At 44.3% G+C, this 13,408-nt stretch overlaps 1 protein-coding gene across 1 annotated transcript in view; it reads right to left on the bottom strand.

Moving 5' to 3' along the window:
• The window catches only part of LOC116286037 (uncharacterized), a 61,802-nt gene that overhangs the window by 9,232 nt on the left and 39,162 nt on the right, over nucleotides 1-13,408 (bottom strand). The window contains exons 6-11 of the mRNA XM_072950671.1: nucleotides 5,905-6,036; nucleotides 4,551-4,572; nucleotides 2,976-3,064; nucleotides 2,418-2,492; nucleotides 2,219-2,329; nucleotides 510-582 (exon numbers count right to left, since the gene is read on the bottom strand). Of these exons, the coding sequence (XP_072806772.1) occupies nucleotides 510-582; nucleotides 2,219-2,329; nucleotides 2,418-2,492; nucleotides 2,976-3,064; nucleotides 4,551-4,572; nucleotides 5,905-6,036 (502 nt within the window). The remainder of the gene's footprint in view (nucleotides 1-509; nucleotides 583-2,218; nucleotides 2,330-2,417; nucleotides 2,493-2,975; nucleotides 3,065-4,550; nucleotides 4,573-5,904; nucleotides 6,037-13,408) is intronic.

Genomic DNA, 13,408 nt, shown 5'->3' with positions numbered 1-13,408 from the left:
CTCCAATTTGTAAAGAAGTCCTCCTGTGTGTAAAATGTATCAAATAGCACTTCCTGCTACAGAGGACTTGCTCCTGAAAGGGAGAGTTAATCCTGTGACAAACTTCATTGTGGTCTTACTTTAAGAAATTGCAAAAAGCCACACCAATCTTCAGCAACCACCACAATGATCGGTCAGCAGTCATTATCAATTCCAGACCATCCACCAAAATGACTGTAACTCAATAAAAAAAAAAGTTTAAAAAAAAGACCATCCACCAACAAAAAGATAACACCTCACTGGAGGCTAAGATGATGGCTAGTAGCTTTTAGTAATAAAGTATATTTTTATTAAGTTACGAACATTGGGGGTTTTAGACACAGTGGTGTTGCTCACTTAATAGACTACAGGATAGTGTACATTTGATTCTCTTTACTATGATATTAACTTTATTCTAGGGGTCTAGAACTGAAGCCATAACATCTCCCGGAAGCCTGCATATGAGGTTTGCTTCCCAACAAGCAACATACCTTCCAGGCTGCAGTCCTCAGTTGTCTCGGCTCTCTGCATCGTATCCTCAGATCTGGTCTTCAAAACACGTGGCTGCAAGACGTGAGAAAAGACGTTCAAGAAGTACTGCTCCACAGCAACGTGAACGTACTTAACGTGAGAGGATCGTACACTTGGAATCAGCTAAGATGGGCCATCTGCTTTATGTGTGTCACAGCACAATTAGACACTGACACAGTGATGCTCAGTTCTCTTGAGTTAAGTACCTCTGGGGTTGAGTAACGCCTCTTACTCTCTTCTTGCTGCTGAGCTGAACATCCTCCTGCACATGCATTTCTTCAGATTTCACTGTGGCTTCACAGACATGAGATTTATTAAGAGCAATTTCAACCTAAAACTCTCTCATTGATGACTAAATCCCAAGAAAAGTAACTTGAATAGACATCAACATTTAATCTTCTAAGGCATGAGATTGTTGTTCTTTGTGAAAGCTCATGTGTACAGTGGAAATCCTGCTGCAACTGGAGGCATTTACCTCAGATTCCTGAAGTGTTCATTGAAACAGCACCTTTCAAGGTCTCTGGAGACGTTCTTTTTTCCAGTATCTTCACACAGGACAGAATTAAAGCATGTACTATGATTTCAATGAAAACTCAGGGTGATATGCTTAAAAAGTGTAACCTTTTTTCCCAAAAACAAAGTATTTTGTTAACTGCAAAACAAACCATAGAAAATAAATATATTAGCCCTGGTGCAAGTCCAAAGACTTTGGTGAGCATTCTCTCCAGAAGATATTAAGGCAGTGAAATGATTCTGAACATACAAGTTTTATAAAGAAAGCAAGTGTCATACGTTCCCTTACACATGCTTGAAAGCATCTGGGACTTTCCCTGAGTTTCAGTTTGGGGCTGAAGACAGTGCTCCGTTTGAGAGTTTACAGCAGACAGGGCCTCTCCTCCGAGTTCTAGCACCGGGCGTCCTAGCAGCTCGTTCTGACACCCTGCGTCTTGCATTTCCTTCCTCAGCGGGTCCTCTTCCACTGCCAGCCTGCCAAGCTCTTCCAGCAAGTCTTGGTTTGTTCTGATGGGCACTTGCTTCTCTTCAACCCTTTTGGAATCCTGTCCCTTCTCAGCCAGTACCCACAGCCGCCCCTAAGTTTCCTGTGATGGCAGCTGATCCAGGCTGGGCCCAGGACAGATGTCAAGCCCATGAAGAAATGTGGAAAGAAGAGACCTCCAGGCACAGATATTTCCTCGCCTCCACAGACTTCCTCCTCACTGGACAATGGAGGGCATGACTGGACGACAAGGGGAAGCAAGGGTGGGAAACTGCTCATGTCAAAGAGCTCACAAATGAGCATCCCGAGTGAAATATAAACAAAGTTTACCCAAATTCATGTGGAAAATTCTCTGTTTAACATCAACAGGGCAAGGGGCTGTACAACTCAGCTAGTAACTTCCTTCAACTCTCAGGTATTTCCTGGCATTTTCCATGTATCTTGGAGGGCAGTGTGAGTGGTGAGAAAACTCTCTAGGTTGTGAAAATAAGACATATTTCCTAGTCTCCGAAATAGGAGAAGTCACAGAGGTTTTAGTCCATGAAATTCTGGGTCATTGTTCACAGGGAGGTTCTGCTCCTGGGCTCTCACACTCTGCTGTGGCCAAAAAACAGGAGGAGTGGGAGCACGCATCTCACCCAGCTGTGGTCAATGTGGCAGCCAAGCTCTTACCACGTGTGGGCTCTTGGCGTTCTGGTCCCTCGCTGCCTGCAGCTTAGCTCGAGCAATCTGAATGGTGTCATTCAAATACTCACTCTTCCTCTCAATGATTTTCAAGTTCTCCTTCAATGAAACACTGAATTAGTAACAATTACTTATTACTTTCAATTCTGTTTTCAGAATGTAATTTAGGAGAAGAAGAGGCTTGTACCTTAAACTTCAGTGCTTCCTCAGAGAGCATCTTCTTTTGCCTAATGGCCTCTAAGCATTTCTTTGTGTTGTTGGTCTATGCAAATACGTAATGAAGGAAACAGAATTACAAATACTAGTTACTCTGCTAGCCAAACCTATCTTGTGTGTGACCCCTTCCACTAATACAGCAAATGGTGCTTTACATCTACGACATTTGCTTAGTTTATTTTTTTTCTGAAATATAGTCAGTTACAATGTGTCAATTTTCTGGTGTACAGCATAATGTCTTTCAGTCACATATATATATATACCTATGCTTGTCTTCACATTCTTTTTCATTATACATTTCAAGATAACAAGTAGAGTTCCCTGTGCTCTACAGAAGAAATTTGTTTTGTTTTGTTTTGTTTTTATCTAGGACACTTGCTTTGCTTTGAATCTAGACCTCTTATAGAACATATGGAACAGGACAGTTAAGGATGAAAGAAAAGAGAGCCAAGAACTGAACTGCCAGAAGGGGGAAGGAACTGAAGGTGAAGTCACACACACACACAAAAAATCAAAAGGACAATGATACCTTCTGCTCCCAAGAGGATACATTTTCTTCAAGTTCTTTGTTTTCTTTCTCAAAATTGTTGATCTTCTCAGTCATCTGCTTTAAAGTAACTAAAAGGAGGTAAAGCATTTTGGCAGGAAAACCCAGTAAAATAGAATTATCCCAATTTATTAGCAGCAGAGACATCTCTCTGGCTGGCACTATGAGTGTAATTAACTTTGTAACTTTACTACTGTGCCTAAAGGAAGCAAATCTTAGTGGCATTCTAAATGTGAGATTGCTGAGATTCCTAGTTCAATTTTTTTCAAAGATGCAGAAACACAATAAAAAGTCTTCTCCTAAATTCTCTCCTGGCTATAAGTTAAGCACCATTCTTAGAAAATTCAATCATTCAAATACTTCTGACATCACCAGAGATGAAAAAGAAAAACCAAGCATCCTGTCCTCTTAACATTCTCTCCTCCTAAGTAAACATGCCCCTGCTTAAAAGAAAAAAAAAAAAAAAGAACCCTCATCCCACGCAGGTTCACTGCACAGCCAGGCCCTATCTGCAGCACCACAGAAGGCAAGTTCAACATGTCGCCTGACTGGGCCCGCACAGGCAGGCCCCCAGTGTTGTCCTGCTGCCTGTCAAATCGTATTTCATGAAAACCACGCTGGGGGCCCTGGAGGACAAGGTCACTGGAATTAAACACTTTGATACCATGTGGGCTTCCCCACCTAGTCACTGGAGGACCTGGGTAACACACAGTCCCTAAATGACAAGTTTTCCATCGCCAGGATGAGAATGCTCCCATCACTGCTTCAGGAAAAAAGCACACATAAAGCAGCCGGTCACAAGTGACTCCACATGTGACGCTCTAGAACGCAGCCGTCAGAACCAGCCTCCTCTCTTGGGCATCTAATTCCCTCATCTGACTGCACAGTGCACACGCATCTTCTCTCTGCTCAGCGGGGACGCTCTGATGCTAAGATTCCTCTTCTCAGCACCAGCACTTGTGCATCCACTGTCACCACCAGCCCTCGAGGGCCTACTGAGCATCAGGCAGCCACCCTGTCCACCACGCACAGCCCCACTCAGTCAGCAGAGCCTGTGAAGCCTGCACAGAAAGCATCATCCTCAGGCTGGATCACACATTCCATTAAGTCCTCATTGCCAGGAGTGGCTCCCTTCACCCATGCTTCCCCTCTGCTGTGACACACACGCCTGGCCACTTCTGCATCCCTCCCTGAGCCTGGAGAGTCCTGACAGGCTCAAGTCATGTTTCAGTGTCTTTCCTTTTCACCAGGAGCCAGGTCATGTCAGGGACTCACTCCAAACATTAGACTCTTCTCATCACCTGCTTCCTCAAGGTTGCTATGCAAAATTAAACTCATCCTAGTTTCCCTACTCCTGTGACCCTTCTGGTCTCTTATCTCAATAGATGCCAACTTCCTCTACAATGTCATTCAGACACCATCACAGGAGTAGAATTTTCAAGAGTTAAGGAGTCTGACATCAGAAGTCATTGTGTTTGCTTTTAGTTGAACTAAAACCCACATTGAATCCTGGTATTGAGAAAACATTACAAAGGAAACTAAACCCTAATATTTTACCTTGAAACATCGGAGGCTTTACCTAGAGAGGAAGAAACATTAAATTTGAAGTCAAAACATATAATTAGTAAACATACAGTTTCTAATAAACTATCAAAACAGTAATCCATTGAAATTACGATTACCACTTTGGTTCAGCATGATTTATATGATTAAAACTCAGGAAAAATCGAATTTCCTACTTCAGGCATGATCTTTCACTCACCATTTCTGATAGCACACTGGTAAATAACTTATTTTACACAAAAGATCTGTTTACATTTTGTTAAATAAACACCACTCTACTCAATTTTCATAATGCATATTCATGTTTCATAACACTGAATTATATTATTATCATAATACGTTCTTCTAATGCACCATTTTGGCAAACCAAACATCCACACTTAAGTGCAGAACCTGGATTGTTGTGTAACCTTCAAAAGAGAGAGAGACAGAGGAGAAAAACTAAAAGAAAAATAAAGGCAAAATCTTTATACTAAGATGCACCCCTTTCATTCAATGAAAGATTTTCTGATATCTTATAGAGTTTACTGTTGAATTGACAAGCAATTGTAACATATTAGGTCGTAAGATTTGTCAAGACCACTAAAAACAAACAGACATCAAATGAGACATCAGATGAGAATGAAAGTGAGCAATGGCTGTAACAAAAGCACACACAGCAGCAGGACAGACAGTGACCATTTTCAAGAAGTGAACGTGCTTCTTGACTCAGACATGAGTCATCATTTGAGGAAACATAGCTCAATAAAACCCAGGCAGGACTCCACTGTAATACCACGTAAAGACACATTTTCCTGACCCTTAACACATATTTCTTCATTCAAAACTGTAAGTGATGATCAGAGACTGAGGCCAGCCCTAACTTTGCCAAGACACTGGGGCATCATCACAGTATCGAAGCTCCAGGGGCAATACCGTGGCTGTAGAAGAATGCACCCATGGAGGGCAAACAGAAAGCCACAGATGTTCCCTTCACTTCACACTTGCTCAGGGAACACTGAGAGTCCCTGTCCCCTGTCACCCAACACACAGGTGGGGCAGGTGGGGAGAGAGATGGGCTCACCAAACACTTAACCCTCCTATTTTATTATTGAATAGAAGAGTTTATAAATTGTCATTTGCTCATTGAGAATATACTGTTATCTTGCTCAATGAGTTCTTACTATAAAGATTTTGCAACAAATTTCCATTTCAAAACTAATTTCTGTTCAATTTAGTAATCTAAAAGGAAACAAAAAAAAGACTTATGGATTCTGGCCCAGGCAGGCAAATAAAATGTCCAGTGACTATAAAAATTCCTGGTAGGTGTGATTAAAAGGACACTATAAGGTACTTTAGTAATACTCACCGCAAGGACGGTCCTCCAGACGAGCAAGAGAAAACTACATACTCCCCAGAAGGCAGCAAGAAGAATAAGCTTCCACAGAAGTTCATAAACATCAGACCCAGTATGGGAAAGGAGAACGAGAGAGTGGAGGATCTGAAAAGATATTGGAGATAATGAGGAACCTCAAAGACATTCACAGTGTATCTGTCACAGAGAATCATCTTTAGGAACCCTCAACCACACCCCTCAAATAGCTCCACAGAGAGGTGAGAAGGGACACGAGTTCAAAAGGAGCAGGAGGATGCTCTTGGGAGTGTGGCTATGTCTACTGTCTTTGTTTGGTGATAGTTTCACTGCTGCTCACATATGTCAAATATCTGATACACAAAATGTTAGAGCTTTGACTTTGCTGACAGACACACAGTAAATATTTTTAAAATAGTTAACAGAACTTATGTATGTAGAAGCCAACTTGAAATTGAAAATAAGCAAAAACAAACCTACAGGGCATGGGACACCTTCATTTTCTATTGTATGTTCACGAAGTACCTGGACAAACCCCTATGAAATGTCTCCAAAAATACACCCAACATTATGGGGAAAGAGCAATGAAGGTATGTGTTAAAATACAGAGAGCTGTACAGAGATGTATTTCTACATTTATAGACTGGACATGAGTGAGAAAGCAGACGAGCACTTATAATAATGTCAAAATTACTATTCCAGCAAAAATTAATGATTTATTTTAGCCCAACTATCTAAAAACCATGGAGGTTTTCTTCAATATTCCCTTTGGTTCTGAACCAGAGCACGTCAGACTTCTGAAATAAATAAGAATTTGTATAATAGAGTTTTAATTATATTATACAAGATCACTCAAAGAATGAAGTTACATAAAAAGAGAACTCAAAATAATAAGTACAAATAATTTACATGCATATTTCACAGAACTGCACCTACATCCATTAACAGCCACCACAAAAATTAATTTGTATTTCTGGAATGTACAGTCACGAAAACAAAAGGCAAACACATAGTTTTGTAAAAACTAGATTTGTAAGTACTATAGGAGGGAATAAATGCGCGATGTAATTTGTACTAATCTAGACACTAAGCTTCAGTCTTGTGCAAACAAAACCTCTCTAGAAAGCAGCCTCTGAAATCGATAATATCGTTTTTGTCAGCTCTCACAGTTGAGGTCAGTAAAATGTGTGCTGGTGGGAAACATGCACTGTCTTTGAGTAGACGCTGCCTGAGAGAGCAGTGGGTCTCAGCACAAAGGAGAGACATGAAGATCAAAGGCACAAAAACACAAACACCATCTAGTCGCTAACTGGTAGAACCCCCTCCGTCGTGGGCATGCTTGTTACACAGGGCACTGTCTGAGCGCTGACGTCAGTAGGTGCCTCCTACCTAGAGTCTACCCACCAGGGCCGATGGACTCAGGTTCTGTGAGCAACAGTGGAGAAAGACAAGTTAGTTTATCCAAATGCTCAAAGATGTGGTAGGGAAAGAGGGCTAACTAACCTATGAGAACTCAGCCTCATTCCCTCTAAGGGAAAAAAATCCCAATAAAGATGACCTAGAAACGCCCTCTTTAGCAGGCTCAGAAGACACAGAACATGCTTTTCTTTGGGTGGACTGTTCACATGGTGTGATTCTGCCTCAGTGCAAAGATTGTTCCTGACACGTGATTTTTCCAGGGCCATAAGAATCTGCTGCAAGCCTATCTGAACAAACCCACTTAAATCCATGAGGTGTTCTCAGTCTTTCTTTTTTGGGGTGTGGAGGTGCTTTTTCCTGACACAGTAAAAATTTCACAGCATGTAAATGAATTTTCTTTATATTTGGACAATTCTAAGGAAGGACACTTTCTGCTTTGAGGAAATCAACATTCTTCACAAGGATACGTCACTAAAAAAAAAAACAACTTGTCCACCTCCTGGTCATGTCCCTCCTAAGCATTTCCTCATTATAAACATCACAGCAGGTTGCAGCCACTGGTTTTCACATCAGCTCGGCTCTCAGGGCTCCCATCAACCTAGCTGGACACAGAGTCCCTGGGGGCAGCCTCCAAGATGAGAAGGAAAGGGATAACTAAGAATTTGCTAGAAGTACAATAAAAATAAAAGCAAAAATAAACAAATGGGACCTAATTAAACTTGGAATTTTTTGCACAGCAATGGAAACCATAAGCAAAACAAAAAGACAACCTACAGAATGGGAGAAAATTTTTGCAAAAGATGAAACTGACAAAGGCTTAATTGCCAGAATATATAAACAGCTCACACAACTAAATAAGAAAAACAAACAACTCAATCCAAAAATGGGCAGAAGACCTAAACAAGCAGCTCTCCAGTGAAGACATACAAATGGCCAACAGGCACATGAAAAAAATGCTCATTATCACTAATTATCAGAGAAATGCAAACCAAAACTACAACAAGGTATCACCTCACACCAGTCAGAATGGCCATCATTCAAAAGTCCACAAATGACAAATGCTGGAGAGGCTGTGGAGAAAAGGGAACCCTCCTACACTGCTGGTGGGAATGCAGGTTGGTGCAGCCACTGTGGAAAACAGGAGGGAGATTCCTCAAAAGACTAGGAATAGACTTACTGTATGACCCAGGAATCCTGCTCCTGGGCATATATCCAGAAGGAACCCTACTTCAAAAAGACACCTGCACCCCAATGTTCATAGTAGCACTATTTACAATAGCCAAGACATGGAAACAGCCTAAATGTCCATCAACAGATCACTGGATAAAGAAGATGTGGTATATTTATACAATGGAATACTACTCAGTCATAAAAAATGATAAAATGATGCCATTTGCAGCAACAGGGAATGGACGGACCTGGAGATTATCATTCTAAGTGAAGTAGTCAGAAAGCAAAAGAAAAATACCATATGATATCACTTATATGTGGAATAAAAAAAAAGACAAACTTATTTACAAAACAGAAACAGACTTACAGCAAAGAAAACAAACTTATGGTTACCAGGGGGAAGGGAGTGGGAAGGGAAAAACTGGAAGTTTGAGATTCATGGATACTAATCTATATAAAGTAGACAACTAGTTTACACTGTACAGCACAGGGAAGTCTATTTAATATCCTGTAATTTATGGTAAAAAAGAATATGAAAATGAATATATGCATTTTCCTATATGAATACAGCATTCTGTTGTACACCAGAAATGGACACAACATGATAAGCTGACTATACTTCAATAAAAATATTTTAAATTTATATGGCTATTGAATATTTGTTACATTAAAATTCCTGAAAAAAACACACTTCAAAGAAAAAACAAAGTTGCTGTAAGTCAACAAACCAGAAAACACAGAGCACAGATGACATTTCACTGTTTAACAAACCAGCACCAACCCAGTGCTGAGACCCCACTGCTCCCAGGACTGCCAGACGTCACCACCAGGAAGGGCGCACGCACAGGACAGCGCACCACACGGGGACGGGGACGGCACCAGAATGCGCATAACTTGAAGCAGGATCCTGACCAGCTTTCCGGGAGAAAGTCTCACTATGACTTCTAGTAAATAAGAGTTTCTCGCTTTTTAAAAAACTGCTTTAGTGAGATATAATTCCCCCATTCCCCCATTTTAGGCATACAACTCAGTGGCTTTTAGTACATTCACATTTCCTTCTTTGATGCAATAAAGTAACTATTTCAGGTTTCATCCTGTCAACCTGCTGTGCTTGGTCCAAGAGGTCCTGACAGGACTCAGATCTTGAGGGCGCCAGTGGCCAGGGCTGGTGCAGGTTGGTCAAGAAACCTGTCCTGAGGGCCTCGGGCTTCACCAACGATGCTTTCCCATCAAGGACCCCATGAGAAAGCAGGGATTTAACCACAGTGTGAAAGAGCCCAGGAAAAAGGAGAACACCCCTGGTGCCCGATGTTTACTCACAGTTGTGTTTTCATATCCGGTACACCCCAGCACGTGGGGCCAGAACATCCCCATCATCTCCATGCCTGAGGTCCCCAGGCAGGAGGTGGGGGGAGGGGAGGGGGAGGAACATGGAGGGGAGGGGAGGGGAGGGGAGGGGGTTGGGGAAGGAGTGTAATAGGAAGAGGGGTTGGGCACTTGGGAGGAGGAGAAGGGGACCACAGAAAGGATGAGGGCCAATCAAGCTCTTGAGGGGAGGAAGGAGGGTTCAGTCAGGTCAGGAGACGGTCAGCAGGTCAGGAAAACAAACAGCAAGCAAGCGAACTCTCAGGAGCAGCTGGAGGGGACGAGACGCCTCCCTCCAAGCCTCCTCCTGTCTGAACGCTGCCTTAGCAACGCCAGTGTCTTATGCCCTCTCTCTGACCAATCACCTGCCTTTGCCCCTGGTACCTCACAGTGGACATTCCGGGTGACCTCACTTTTAGAACGTGCCCTGCCTAACTGATCCCCCACCACCAACTGCCATCCAACCCTGGGTCCTCTCTGCAAACTTTTCTGACCTTATGCTTTCTGGTCCTGCCCAACCCATGTCCCCTGCCCCCTACTTCTGGGGTGCTCCCTCCTCCTTTTTCAAATTCCCAGGATTTCCCTTGGGCAGTGGCTGAAAAACATGTGAGGCAAAGAATGACAGAACCAAGAGGAATCAAATATACAGGCAGGGTGGGAGGTCCTCACTCCCCTTCACTCAGCACTGCACACAAAATGCAGAGAGAACGTCCACAAGGTGGAGAAGACCCTAACAGCACACCATCTTAATCACACCACCACACCCATGTGGCCGTCCTTATCTGTAGTACACCTGTAGGTGACACATTGATTTTAAGTACCTATCTTATATGCATATAAGTAAGCCCTATGGTTTTTGCCAAATATATATATAACTATAAAAAATAGTTATATATTGTCACACCCCCTACACTTGGGTGATTTGTGTACACCCAGGTCCAAGGAGGCAGAAACTACCATGTGGGACAGAAGCAAAGTTGTGCTTTGGGGCAGTACTGGCTCTGAGGGGGACTGAGAAACCCTTTTGGGGCGGTGGGAAGACTTGGTGTCTAGATATGGGAGGTGGTTGTGTTCACTCAATCAAGAAATACTGAGCACGTGGGGTCTGCCAGTCTTAAGGGTCAGAGAGACCCTCGTATCTGTCCCCATGAAGTGACCAACTGCTGACAGCGAGGAAGGGATGAGATGCCTGGAGTGGCCACCAGAGTCCAGTGAGAGGGCCCCGTGCTCAGTCCAGTGAGAGGGCCCCGTGCTCATCCAGGCTTTGGGCCCCAGCCCTGCCAGCTGCCCCCAGGAGCCCCAATTCCAAGCAAACCCTGAGGGGGGCTGAGGGCAGCAGCTCGCTCCTAAGTCTCAGGAGCTCCCACAGTGTGCCCAGTGTTCTTAGTGAGAAATGGGCAGGGGGCAGTCAGTGGTTTGGGACGCTCTGCCATTGACAAAGAGGAGTTGGGTGAAAATACCTGGCTCATTACACGTTCCTCAATCCAATCCCCCAGGAGCCCCTTAAGCCCGCAGTGCCCTCCCTCCTTCCACCTGGGGCAGGTGGCCAGCCCTGCAGCAGCTCTGGGGTCCAGGTTGGGCCACCAGCTGGTCAAGGGCCACCAACAGGTCAAGGTGTGACCGTGCTGCCCGGGAAGAGGGGGAACAGCAGTCCAGCCGTACCAGCAGGAGCAGCCTCTGTAACTGGGCTCCTCCACTGTGAGCAGGGCTGGGGCCAAAACATGGCAGTGAGGGTGGGAGGGCTGGGAGAGGTGCAGCCCTGTGGCCCTGGACAGGGCTGGACCAGAGCCCAGGGCCTAAGGGGCCTGTGGAGAAAGACAGAGGCAGGCAGGGAGAGAGACAGTGCATGAGTGACTGAGAGAGGGAGGTGGGGGTCAAGTCCTAGAGTGACAGACAGTGACAGGGGGAACCACGTAGGGAGAGCAAGTACAAGACAAGGCAAGAAGAAAAGAGGGAGCCAGCCCACAGTGCATGGTGGAGGATGAAGGGCCAGGGTGGCCTGACTCTGGGAAGGGGCCCTGAGTGGAGGGGGCAGAAAAGGCAGGAATCCTGGCATCACAGTCCCTCCCGCTCTAAGGCTCTCACCTCCCTGGAGCTGAGCTCCCCAGGGGCCACTGTACTTGCAAAGACTGGTACCTCCCATTTTTCTTGGGACTGCTGGTAGCAGCCTCTGTGTCTGTCCCTATCGGGGCTGACGTCCAGGAGAATGGGCTGCCCTTGGGGAGGAAACTCCAGAGCCTGCCCTGTGGAGAGCTGACCCTAACTCCTCACAGACCCAGTGGGGCTGCATTTCCAACTGCACTGCTGGGCCTTCCTGGTCCCACAGCCAGGCTTCAGGCGCTGTGCTGGCTCCAGGATCCCCTGTCTGGAGGGACTGAGTCCCATCCAGGGTGAGCAGGCTTCCGGGATCCTCGGTCTCCTTCTACTGTCAATCAGAATTCCTTCCAACTCTCAGGAGTCGGGACCCCCTATAAATCAATTAACATCAGGTCAAAGGTATTGAGGTCTCAAACTAAGCAATAAAATGTGCCAACTGACCAAATTCAAAAGTGCAGTGTTCCAACTACACAACATTCTCAACAACCCATTTTATGGATGAGAAGACCGAGGGGATGTGAATCAGCTAAGGGTCTCGGGGCTGGCGAGCGCTGTAACTTTACCCTGAACCAAGGTCTACCTTCGAAAGGGATCCACCTGGAGCCCATTCTGTGACCTGCTCCCTGGGGTTCTGAGGAAGACTGTTGGCTTTTCCTTGGGAAATTCCTCTTGCAATGGCATTAAGTCATGCATCAGTCAGGACAAACGGTGAGGATGTGTTCACGAGGGATCCTGTGTCTCAACGGCAACTCAACTTTGTCTCAGGAAACGGGTCTTCTATTATTAATTTGGGCACCAAGGTAAATAAGAGTAAAAACATAAAATCTATCATACATATGAGTATTTAATTAAAAATATAAATAACTTTATGAACTATAAATGGATGCATTGCATTGGTCCATGACAAACAGGACATTACATACATTCATTACAAAGAAGTGCTGTCATGGGTGGGGATGTGGTGACAAGAGCAGGGTCATTTTTAGCAGGGAAGGAGATCCTACAGCTCTCAGTACAGGGTGGGTTAAGTTCACAGTGCTTCTCCCCATGACCAAACTCTCAACACACACACACACGCAAACACACACCACACACATGCACACACACACACACACACACAAAGGCAAATAAATGCACACAGATCCTAAAATGACCATCTACCTTCTGATCAGAAAAAAGATAAAGATATGTACTCATACCACCTAACAACACACTGACCACACACACAGTTCCCACAGTAACTTCTTAATACTTCAGTTCTATGAGCCTCTGAAGCTCCCCTCACTTGCACTCACCATCATCTAACAGAAAGAAATCATAAACAATACTTCAAGTCTCATTCATCACAGTTCTTCTAGGAACTTACATTATTCCAAGTGTCAGAAGAATATACAATTCACAATTTCAGAAGGAGTTTCTGGCTCAGTAGTTTTCAAGGTTAAAAGCTTCC

This window comes from Vicugna pacos, chromosome 27 (genome assembly GCF_048564905.1).
Source record: "Vicugna pacos chromosome 27, VicPac4, whole genome shotgun sequence".
In the NCBI taxonomy this organism is placed as follows: domain Eukaryota; kingdom Metazoa; phylum Chordata; class Mammalia; order Artiodactyla; family Camelidae; genus Vicugna; species Vicugna pacos.
Note: the sequence above shows the minus strand (reverse complement) of the source record. Positions and strands in the feature narration are given on the sequence as shown.